Source organism: Drosophila sulfurigaster, chromosome 3 (assembly GCF_023558435.1).
Source record: "Drosophila sulfurigaster albostrigata strain 15112-1811.04 chromosome 3, ASM2355843v2, whole genome shotgun sequence".
Lineage (NCBI taxonomy): Eukaryota > Metazoa > Arthropoda > Insecta > Diptera > Drosophilidae > Drosophila > Drosophila sulfurigaster.
The window spans coordinates 55,347,583-55,358,013 of NC_084883.1; the positions used below are offsets into that span (position 1 = coordinate 55,347,583).

General features: G+C 43.8%; 4 protein-coding genes across 5 annotated transcripts; 3 read left to right on the forward strand and 1 right to left on the reverse strand.

The window, feature by feature from the left end:
* Positions 1-174: 174 nt before the first annotated feature.
* LOC133842137 (chromosome transmission fidelity protein 8 homolog) lies at positions 175-5,328 on the forward strand. The gene is made up of 3 exons (XM_062275104.1): positions 175-293; positions 4,830-4,953; positions 5,023-5,328. The coding sequence occupies exons 1-3, from the start codon at positions 274-276 to the stop codon at positions 5,326-5,328; spliced, it is 450 nt and encodes a 149-aa protein (XP_062131088.1). The 5' UTR covers positions 175-273.
* Positions 410-3,060, forward strand: LOC133842128 (general transcription and DNA repair factor IIH helicase subunit XPB). Its single transcript, XM_062275088.1, has 3 exons — positions 410-532; positions 592-2,420; positions 2,477-3,060. The coding sequence occupies exons 1-3, from the start codon at positions 481-483 to the stop codon at positions 3,017-3,019; spliced, it is 2,424 nt and encodes an 807-aa protein (XP_062131072.1). The 5' UTR covers positions 410-480; the 3' UTR covers positions 3,020-3,060.
* Positions 5,329-5,396: 68 nt separating the features above from the next.
* On the reverse strand, positions 5,397-8,614 carry LOC133842129 (histone-lysine N-methyltransferase E(z)). Of its 2 annotated transcripts, XM_062275090.1 has the most exons (8): positions 8,473-8,614; positions 7,667-8,383; positions 7,449-7,609; positions 7,242-7,256; positions 6,739-6,836; positions 6,500-6,680; positions 5,871-6,437; positions 5,397-5,806 (listed from the first exon to the last, which is right to left on the reverse strand). In XM_062275090.1, exons 1-8 carry the CDS (start codon positions 8,580-8,582, stop codon positions 5,397-5,399), a joined length of 2,259 nt encoding a protein of 752 aa, XP_062131074.1. In that variant the 5' UTR covers positions 8,583-8,614. The 2 variants fall into 2 exon arrangements, with proteins under 2 accessions (XP_062131074.1, XP_062131075.1); XM_062275091.1 differs by lacking the exon at positions 7,242-7,256.
* A 313-nt stretch (positions 8,615-8,927) lies between these two features.
* On the forward strand, positions 8,928-9,686 carry LOC133842138 (nuclear envelope phosphatase-regulatory subunit 1 homolog). The gene is made up of 2 exons (XM_062275105.1): positions 8,928-9,064; positions 9,127-9,686. The coding sequence occupies exons 1-2, from the start codon at positions 8,971-8,973 to the stop codon at positions 9,420-9,422; spliced, it is 390 nt and encodes a 129-aa protein (XP_062131089.1). The 5' UTR covers positions 8,928-8,970; the 3' UTR covers positions 9,423-9,686.
* Positions 9,687-10,431: the final 745 nt, after the last annotated feature.

A 10,431-nucleotide genomic window follows, 5' to 3' on the forward strand; every position in this document is an offset into this window, starting at 1 on the left:
GTATCTCATCTTAAAGTTAAATCATACATTTTTAAACATATTTAAACAACATTAACATATCTGTTAAATAAAAGGTAGATTTCCTTTTAGTATATTTTAGTATTTATAAAGAATGCATACATATAGTATTTTATGGTGTTTACATTTTGGTGTTATCGGTATTTTCAGCGCAGTCGGTGTGGTCACGTCGTTGCTCATCTACGTACATACGTGATAAAGTGTTTACGAGGTTCTAAAAACAGTAGATTTCAGTACATTTCTATAATCAAAAGCATGCCCATCATTGTAAAAACGTAAGTAGTACTGCATTTCTTAAAGGTATTTAGTAAAAATAATGTAAAACCGAGCTGAAGCTTGTGCAATTGTCGTCATTATTCGCGCCTTTTCTTGATTGTGATTTGTTGTATTTCACAACACTGTGTAATCAGCTGTTTGTGCACATAGCTGAAACAAAGTTTCGCCGAAGCAGACGTGCACAAAATGGGTCCGCCAAAGAAATCAAAAAAGGATCGCAGCGGCAGTGATAAATTTGGTAAGTATTAACTTAGTGTATTGCCTGCTAAGACTTAAAGGCAATTTCCAACAAAACAGCCAAGAAGCGCCGCGCTGAAGACGATGCCTACACGCAACTGGTTGATGACAATGACAGCATGGACAATGCCAGCGAATCGGACGGTGTGCCGGGTGCAGCGTCCAAAAACGCGGAGACCAACGACGAGAATATCAACACCGATGAGTACGGCGCGAAAGATTATCGTGCACAGATGCAACTTCGTCCCGATCACGGAAATCGCCCATTGTGGGTGGCGCCCAATGGACATGTGTTTCTTGAGTCCTTCTCACCGGTATACAAGCATGCCCATGACTTTCTCATTGCCATCTCGGAGCCAGTGTGTCGACCCGAGCATATACACGAGTACAAGTTAACCGCCTATAGTCTGTATGCTGCGGTGTCTGTAGGCCTCCAAACACACGACATCGTTGAGTATCTGAAACGCTTGAGCAAGACGAGCATTCCTGAGGGTATCTTGGAGTTTATACGTCTCTGTACGCTCTCCTACGGCAAGGTGAAACTTGTGCTCAAGCACAATAAATACTTTATTGAGTCGCCACATCCGGAAGTGCTGCAAAAGCTACTCAAAGATCCGGTCATCCAGAAATGTCGCTTAATACGGAGCGAAGGCGAGGGCGAAGGAGATGGCTTTATTCAGGGCACAATGGATGGCAAGGCCATCACACAATTCGGCACCAAGTTGCCACCAGCTAGCGACAAGCCCGAGGATGCGGGAGCCAGCACTTCCAGTGCCGCAGGAGCAGCAACGACAGAAGGTGCAGTTGCCATACCCGATGACATTACGGACTTCTACGAGAAAATCGATAAGGAGGAGGAAGACGAAGACGAGGCCAATCTCAAAACAGTTTCATTTGAAGTGGCCCAAGAAAAGATAGAAGTGATACAAAAGCGATGCATCGAAATCGAGCATCCGCTGCTTGCCGAATACGATTTTCGCAATGATACCAACAATCCGGACATCAACATTGACCTCAAGCCAGCCGCTGTGCTGCGTCCATATCAGGAGAAGAGTCTGCGCAAGATGTTTGGCAATGGTCGCGCCCGCTCTGGTGTCATTGTGTTGCCCTGCGGTGCTGGAAAATCTCTTGTGGGTGTCACTGCCTGCTGCACAGTGCGCAAGCGTGCTTTGGTACTGTGCAACAGCGGCGTCTCGGTGGAGCAATGGAAGCAACAGTTCAAAATGTGGTCCACGGCAGATGACAGCATGATTTGTCGTTTCACTTCTGAGGCCAAGGACAAGCCCATGGGCTGCGGCATACTGGTGACCACATACTCTATGATAACGCACACACAGAAACGTTCCTGGGAGGCAGAGCAAACCATGCGTTGGCTTCAGGAGCAGGAGTGGGGCATCATGGTGCTCGACGAAGTGCATACAATTCCCGCCAAGATGTTCCGACGTGTCCTGACCATTGTACAGTCGCATTGCAAGCTTGGCTTGACTGCGACATTGTTGCGTGAGGATGACAAAATTGCGGATCTAAATTTCCTGATTGGTCCCAAGCTGTATGAGGCCAATTGGTTGGAGCTACAGAAGAAGGGCTTCATTGCGCGTGTCCAGTGCGCCGAGGTGTGGTGTCCCATGTCGCCAGAGTTCTACCGCGAGTATCTGACCACCAAGACATCGAAAAAAATGCTGTTGTATGTGATGAACCCTTCGAAGTTTCGCAGCTGCCAGTTTCTGATCAAATACCATGAGCAGCGTGGCGACAAGACCATTGTTTTCTCGGACAATGTGTTTGCCCTGAAGCACTACGCCATCAAGATGAACAAACCCTTTATCTATGGTCCCACATCCCAGAATGAACGTATTCAAATTCTGCAGAATTTCAAGTTCAATTCCAAGGTAATTTACTAGCTGCTTAACTCAAATGTTCCACTTATCTGACTCTACTTTTGTAGGTCAACACAATCTTTGTCTCCAAAGTGGCCGACACAAGTTTCGATTTGCCAGAGGCAAATGTATTGATTCAGATTTCGTCGCATGGCGGTTCGCGTCGTCAGGAAGCCCAGCGTTTGGGCCGTATTCTGCGTGCCAAAAAAGGCGCCATTGCTGAGGAATATAATGCATTCTTTTACACACTCGTCTCACAGGACACCATGGAGATGAGCTATTCCCGCAAGCGACAGCGTTTCCTTGTCAATCAGGGCTACAGCTACAAGGTTATCACACATCTCAAGGGCATGGATACCGAGGCGGATCTAATGTACGGAACACAGGAGGAACAGGGCCAGTTGCTGCAACTGGTGTTGTCCGCCTCCGACTTGGACTGCGAGGACGAGAAGATGCCTGGCGAGCCGGGTTATCGTCCAGGTGGCTCTGGCACCACCAGACGTCCTGGTGCACTTAGCTCCATGTCTGGCGGCGATGATGCCATCTACTATGAGCATCGTCGCAAGAACGTCGGCAGCGTACATCCATTGTTCAAGAAGTTTAGAGGTTAAGCGCATCCATTTTTGCTCAGTCGAATAAAAGTATGTCAGTGACAAGAGATTTGTTTTAATGCGGATTAGCATCGATTTCCTGTTGCGTTTGATAAATGCCCCAAAATTTAGTTCGCATAATTTCCGCGATCCTGCCACAAACCAAAAATGAAACAAGTGACTGAAACCAAATATCCACTTTCTGCTCATTTCTGTTGGCCTGGTGCATCAGGTTAAGCGCATCCAAATTTTTATTTAGCGCCTAACAAAAAAACATTTTTTGTAGCATACTTTGAGGGTGCACGAGGGAATCGTTTTCCAAAAACAAGCTATATCTTGGCCATATCCTGCCGCATTTTCAAAGGACTTGTATTGCAATGCTCGCAAGGACCAACTCTATCGATTGGTATCAAAAAAATTTGAGGTCATCTAAGGATCCAACACTTGTAATTTTTCAGTCCGAGGACCAAAGAAAACATGCGAAAATCGTAAAGTGCAGGATAACTGGAGAACCACCAGGACGATTGGAATGTCCTTTGGTATGAGGGTAGATCTCATCGAATGACTCCGTTTGACATAGGACCCGCAAGGATCAGACAGGATATGACTGAGATATACGAAATTTTCTGTATACAAAAAGGTCATTTTATCTCAGGTCCTGCAAGGATATTCGTCCTTTTGAGTGCACCAATCAGTTTGCCTTCCAAAGAATAATACTTGTGCCGAAGGACATCACGATCGTCCTTCAAATGTCCGAGATACAGTGGATTCTTGGCATTTTTGACCATTTTTCTATACTTGACCCTTTGAAAAATTTCAGGTGAAAATTACATGTTTTGTAGCATACTTTGAGGGTGCACGAGGGGGTTGAATTTCGAAAACAAGCAATATCTCCGCCATATCCAGCCGCATTTTCAAAAGAGTTGTATTTTAAGGATCGCAAGGACCAACTCTATGGATTGTCATCAAAAAAAATTGGGGTCATCTAAGGATCCAACACCTGTAATTTTTCAGTCCGAGGACCAAAGAAAACATTCGAAAATCGTAAAGTGCAGGATAACTGGAGAACCACAAGGACGACTGGAATGTCCTTTGGCATGAGGGTAGATCTCATCGAATGACTCCGTTTGACACAAGACCCGCAAGGATCAGACAGGATATGACTGAGATATACGAAATTTTCTGTATACAAAAAGGTCATTTTATCTCAGGTCCTGCAAGGATATTGGTCCTTTTGAGTGCACCAATCAGTTTGCCTTCCAAAGGATAATACTTGTGCCGAAGGACATCACGATCGTCCTTCAAATGTCCGAGATACAGTGGATTCTTGGCATTTTTGACCATTTTTCTATACTCGACCCTTTGAAAAATTTCAGGTGAAAATTACATGTTTTGTAGCATACTTTGAGGGTGCACGAGGGGGTTGTTTTTCAAAAACAAGCTATATCTTGGTCATATCCTGCCGTATTTTCGAAGGATTTGTATTTTAAGGATCGCAAGGACCAACTCTATCGATTGTCATCAACAAAATTTGGGGTCATCTAAGGATCCAACACTTGTCATTTTTCAGATCGAATGCCAAAAAAAACATTTTGTATCCTTTGCTTAGTCGAATAAAAGTATGTCAGTGACTCATTTCTGTTTGCCTGGCACATCAGTGAATAATACAATAAGCAGCTGAATCTACAGCAGTTACAATTGAATATTTCCTTGTGTTTTAATTATTGAATGTGCACGTTTTCTCATTTTAAATTGTTTATTGTTAAAATCATGTATTATATATAATCTATATTTCTCAAAAAATTATTGATTACTTTGATGTTCTTTGCAGTCACAGCGCTGGCACTGGCGAGTGGGCGATCATCGAGCTGCAGGGCGATTTAGAGGTGCGCACCAATCAAAGTATGCACGATCAATTTATAGGGGATTTATATTACAACAAATACGGACAACCCGTAAGTTGTGCACCTTATTAAAGTCAAATACATGCATAAGCATATATGAAACGATGCTACTACTTTTAGATTCTAATAATAGGCCATCACATTTTGCAAGGACGTGAACAGAAGCTGGATAAACCTTTTGCGGTGCTGGAGAAGTCAAAGACAAATGAAGGACAGCAACTGTTGAATGCTACAAATGCAACGCTTGATGCTAGCACGTTGAATGCCACCGCTGGAGCTGAGCGGACCTTGCTTGATGATACCGTGGCCCTGGAGCACAAGAGTCGCCAACGAACCGAGTATACAGTGCGTGCTATTTGCACAAAGAAGCTGATCTTTAAATCTCGTCCTAAGCCAATTATAGCCAATGTGGCAAAGTCTGTGTAATGCAGTGTGTAGTTTGCGCAGACGATTCCCACATAGCGTAGCATAAGTGATAAATATAGTTGAGTAAATTAAACGATTTCCATCTCACGCTCGATGCCCACGAATTTCAACTGTTCGGTGGGTCCGTATCTGTAATCGAAGAAGAGCTCCTCGCCTGGCTGAATAGCACGCTTGGCAAATATGCCAATGCGATGATCCCCGGTTACCATCATAACCTTGGCATAGCAGTTGGGATTAATGGAATGATTGGCAAAGCGAATTTTGTTGCCTTTTCGCGTGGCATCCACAACGAAATCGTTGTTCAAATTGAACAGAAATGAGCACATGTATTTGTCATACACCTTGCCACGACGATCGGCCTCATCCTGTGATATGATCTCGCCGCAATACTCTGATATGAATTCATTCTTTTGTGCGCCCTCCTTGAGGAATATGCCCCAGCCTGCAATGTCCGAGGGTGCCATCAGCAGATGCTTGTCTGCAATTTAAAGCAAAATTATTGCACATTACAATGACTACCATATAAAGTAGAAGACACTCACGTAATCCACGCTGCACGCACACATTCTTGCATGTTATTTTGGTGAGCTTGAATTGATCGGCACCGCACGCCTGACACAAATCCGGATCACACTCTCGCACAGCCAAGTAGCAAGGACATTGCTTGGTGTTGCATTGCGCCTTGCAGCGGCAACCAGGGAAACGATTTTGACAATCACTGCTGCAATTGCAGAACTTCTCGCAAAAGTTCTGTGTCTGGATACACGAGCAGTTCATGTCGCAGGGACCGGCATGATCGCAGGGCGTGTAATTGTAGACGTGATTGGAGGACGAGTCCTTTTTCAGTTGGATCTTGCGACAGTGCAGCGACCAAAGACGCTGCTTCTTTTTCTTCTTGCGGGGCGGCGTAAAGTCCTGGCGCAAGTCTTCGAAACTAAACTCGGCTGCCTCCTTCTGGGCGAACTCATAGACCTGGCGACAAGTCTTTGTGAGCATATTGTGGGCGACAGCGCAGTAGTTCTTCAGATACACCTTGTGCAGGACACGAAAGAGCGCCTGATCGGCGCCAGTCCAGACGCACTGCGTACTTGTGATGTTCATCATGCCGGCTGGATCAAATAGATAAAAAACCTTAGATAAAAACCTTCTCAGTTGCTGGGCAGTTGCTCACCCATAATGGAGTTGATCTCCGCACTATTGACAGCAATTCCGTTGTCCTTGCCATTCTCGTGGTTAAAATCCTTGTTGCTAAACTGACTGTTGCTATCGTTGCTGTCCTCCGAGCTTGCCTCGTTACACGAATCAATAGGCGGCGTTTTGCTGTCTGCTGCCAACTTCTCCTTCATGCCGTCCTGCAATAGATACAACAATTTGTAATATGTTGATAGCCTCTAATGAATGTGTTCTTACAATCAGCATGTAGCATGAATTGCTGCAGGGCTCGGCGAAGGTCTTAAGCTCCGGATAACGACGCTTCTGTAGATTGGGTCCTGCATGTCCTTGTAGACCTGCGAAGGTAGAGTGGGAAATTACAGTAAAACTCACTTTCAAAGCGAATTCCGATAAGCATGACTATGAGACGCACGCGGTGGGAAGGAACGGTTAGAGAGAATGAGGCAGATACGTTACTTAACAGTGGATGCAACATGGATGTTGAAGGCCAAAAGCCGCACGAAATGAGGTGAAAACACCAAGAAACAATTTTGAGTCAAGACATATTTTTGTTTTGCCAATTTTCCACAAACATTCAGTTATTTTATAGCATAAGTTATACATTAAAATAGCGATCGAGAGAAAAAGAGATTGATGATGATGTGGGGGAGCATGGCGACATTTTGTTGGGGCCTGGACGGCGGCGGCATGAGTGTGTGTGCGTGTGGTTATCGATAACAACAACTACAACAACGACTCACCCTGTACATGGTGACCTAAATTGCAGTTATTTTAATACAACATTTTTAAGAGGTTTTTGTTTTTGTGTTTGTTTTGGACAATAGAAATTGTTTTGCAATAAATTTCCAAATAAAGAGAAAAAGCAAAAAACAAAACGATAAAGTTATTAAAGAGTAAACAACCCAGACTGGACGCTATGTCCCACAAACAACTAGAGATCTACTTACGATGCAGAAAACAATCGTATTTAAAGCAGCGTCGACAGAACAGCGTGTGAAAGGAATGCATTGTACGTTCACGGGAGACACTCTCCGCCTTAATGCCATCAATGTTGGGCGTGCACTCTTGTGGCCTTTCTGGGTCCTGATGTTCCGTGAGTTCAATATACCTAAAGGATGTCAATTTATTGCTTTAGCAAACATTTTTAATATCTAAAATAACTCACTTCTCTTTTAACTCTTGAGCAGTACCCTTATCCGGAAAGTTGGCGCTAATTGCTTGAAATATGATGGGTGCCGGAAATGGCAATTTCTCCTTGACATCCTCTACTTTGGGTTTGGTGTCGCCGTCGTTGACAGTCGTCTCAGTGAGCAACATATCCTTCTTGGTGTCCACAAGATTAGTCGATGCAGTTTCAGCCGAGGATTCTTCAACCGCAGACGTTTCCTTCTTCTCATCATCCTCTTTAGGTTTGCTGATTGTAGGACACTCTGATTTAACTGCAGTTGCAGTGACAACAGTTTCCTCGAGCTCTTTGCTATGCGAACGCATCAGAGCATGCACCAGCTCCACAAATATGGCATCATCCATAAACGACGGATCCTTGTCACCATGCACTTTGCCATCGTAATTCTTGATCAATTCCTCAATGAACTTGCCATCCTTGTCGAGCACTTCGTCGCCCATGTAAGGAATATTGTGTAACACTGTTTCGTCCTCCACCATAAAATTCTGCTGTGTAGGCGCCCAAGTATACATCGTGGGAATCGGAGTGACTGCATTAATCACGCAGATGGGAACACGTTGAGGGCCACTTGTGGCGCCATTGTAGCTCGTGACTTCGGCCCGTTTCACGCAATCTACGTGGGGAGGATCATATGGTTTGGCCTGCCATACTTTCGACTCGCAATATAAATCCTGTACATTGTGATTGTGCTCATCCCTGCGAAGTGCGAAAGAGACATAAAAAAAAATGCCAAACAATGAGGCGGCAATTTGCGTGGCTGGCTGTCTGTGTTTGCTTTTATTTACCAATTCTTTATCCAGGCCTCTTTGATTTCATCGGCACGTTTGTAGCGCTTTTGCTGTCGGATTTTCATGTATTCTAACTTCACTACACGTTTCCATTCCTTGCTACTCATATTATTTAATTAAATTCTTTCGCACAGCACAATTTTTTCTGGCGGACTCGCGGCAGTGTTTAAAAATGCTCTTAAGCATTGTAGTGCTGAAAACCGTCGCAAAGATAATGAAGTTAAACAGCTGTTCTTTAACGCAAGCGCTATAGATTACGTTAATTATTTACGTCACGTTGTACAGAATTCTAAGTATTTTTCGGTATTCAATCGATGTTTTTCAAAAATATCGATACATCGATAGTGCTTCCGATGTCTTTCCACCTCTAATCAAAATAGGAAACAAAAACAAATCAAATGTGAAATCTTATCAAAATAAGGCAAAAATTACACATATAAGCTGGACAATTTTCAACACATCAAGACAGCCACGAGCATCGAGGAAATTGGCGCGATGGAACCATCAGCTTGTGAAGATCTAAAGGCATTCGAGCGGCGACTCACCGAAGTGGTTTCATCCTACAGGCCATCCACGCTCCGCTGGCGTCGTAAGAATTAAAATGCCGCATAACTAACCAATGTACTAATGCGTATCTTATCACTATTGCAGTTATACTATCCGCATTATCAGTGTGCACGGCAATAAGCGCTTGGTATTGGCTCAAAGATCCTCGGACTACAGTTGTGCCATTGACGGAATCATTATGGATCCATCCGATCTTCACGGTGGCCACAGTCACGTTGATTGTGCTCTTCATACTGGGCATTCAGAAGCTGGTGGTCGCGCCACAGATAATCACGTCGCGCACACGCACTGTGCTCACAGACTTTGCCCTCGATCTGGAGCCACACACTGGCAAATTGATACTGAAGCCCCGCCAAAGCAATAACAACGGAAACACATGAGAACCTTCTTGTTTGTGAGGCACCACATTGATCGATCGATTTAGTTAATAATTAACATAACTTAACAAACATTTAAAAGCCTTGCCCCCTAATGACGATGCATACTTCCAAGACGAGATGGCTTATTCGCATCGGAGAAAGAAAGAAAAAAATAAGAAACCAATTTAGTTTAATTCAATAATATACAATTACAATTAAAATCTTAAGTACGTGTACCTTTCATGATTTGGTTAAATTATATAGAAGCTCCTCCATTGTACAAAATGCCCTGTTCATAATCTTGTTCTGTTGTTTTTTGTTTTGTTTACTATATTATTTAGTAATGGCGTTATTCATTGCGGCTGCCAAACAAAGCGACAAATAAATGACGTTCTTAATTGAAAGCTGGGCATTTAGTGTCCAAGTGTTTTGCCCCCCCATTAGTAGTTAATGAAAGGTGCCCTACAGAGCGGGTATAAATAGTTGAGGTTGCAACTGCAGAGGGCATCAGAAGCAGCTCACCAAGCAACCAAGTTCCAATGATGAAAGTTTTCTTATTTGCCGTTCTAATCCTGGGCATTGTCCTTAGCATGACCACAGGCAAGTTCATAAGAAATAGAAAGTTCCTCTACTAATCCCAATATATAACAGGTGAAAAGCTGGCCGATGACACGGACTTAAAACTTCCTTCTCCTGGACAGCAGAGGTTTGTTCGCAGCCCAGGCACTATCCCAGTTGTCCACGAGCACGTGCACAAGGACGACCCCAAAGCCTGTTGCGGTTAAGCAGCTCGTCCACAGTCATTAGCCATCAACATGGCAAAGGTGTTTCTCATGGCTTTACCCAGCACCTCTAATTTTGAATAAAGCAGCAATATTTTGAAAATCCAAATGAAAATGGACTTTGTAATTACATTGGGTGGGTTCATTGGCATGTCCACTTGCCAGCTATAAAGTAGAGATCAAAGTCGAATGAGAAACTATTGATTGGATAAATAAATTGGCATCATATCGGTTGATGTTGTGTGATA

Bases quoted from the DNA above. Each gene is read 5' to 3' on its own strand.
- LOC133842129 (XM_062275090.1), bottom strand. From the start codon at position 8,582: ATGAGTAGCAAGGAATGGAAACGTGTAGTGAAGTTAGAATACATGAAA. The intron at 8,384-8,472 runs GTAAATAAAAGC...CGCACTTCGCAG, and splicing joins GAGGCCTGGATAAAGAATTG to GGATGAGCACAATCACAATG. The intron at 7,610-7,666 runs GTGAGTTATTTT...GACATCCTTTAG, and splicing joins GCTCAAGAGTTAAAAGAGAA to GTATATTGAACTCACGGAAC.
- LOC133842138 (XM_062275105.1), top strand. From the start codon at position 8,971: ATGGAACCATCAGCTTGTGAAGATCTAAAGGCATTCGAGCGGCGACTC. The intron at 9,065-9,126 runs GTAAGAATTAAA...TCACTATTGCAG, and splicing joins ATCCACGCTCCGCTGGCGTC to TTATACTATCCGCATTATCA.
- LOC133842128 (XM_062275088.1), top strand. From the start codon at position 481: ATGGGTCCGCCAAAGAAATCAAAAAAGGATCGCAGCGGCAGTGATAAA. The intron at 533-591 runs GTAAGTATTAAC...CCAACAAAACAG, and splicing joins CAGCGGCAGTGATAAATTTG to CCAAGAAGCGCCGCGCTGAA. The intron at 2,421-2,476 runs GTAATTTACTAG...CTACTTTTGTAG, and splicing joins ATTTCAAGTTCAATTCCAAG to GTCAACACAATCTTTGTCTC.
- LOC133842137 (XM_062275104.1), top strand. From the start codon at position 274: ATGCCCATCATTGTAAAAAC. The intron at 294-4,829 runs GTAAGTAGTACT...TGTTCTTTGCAG, and splicing joins ATGCCCATCATTGTAAAAAC to TCACAGCGCTGGCACTGGCG. The intron at 4,954-5,022 runs GTAAGTTGTGCA...TACTACTTTTAG, and splicing joins ACAACAAATACGGACAACCC to ATTCTAATAATAGGCCATCA.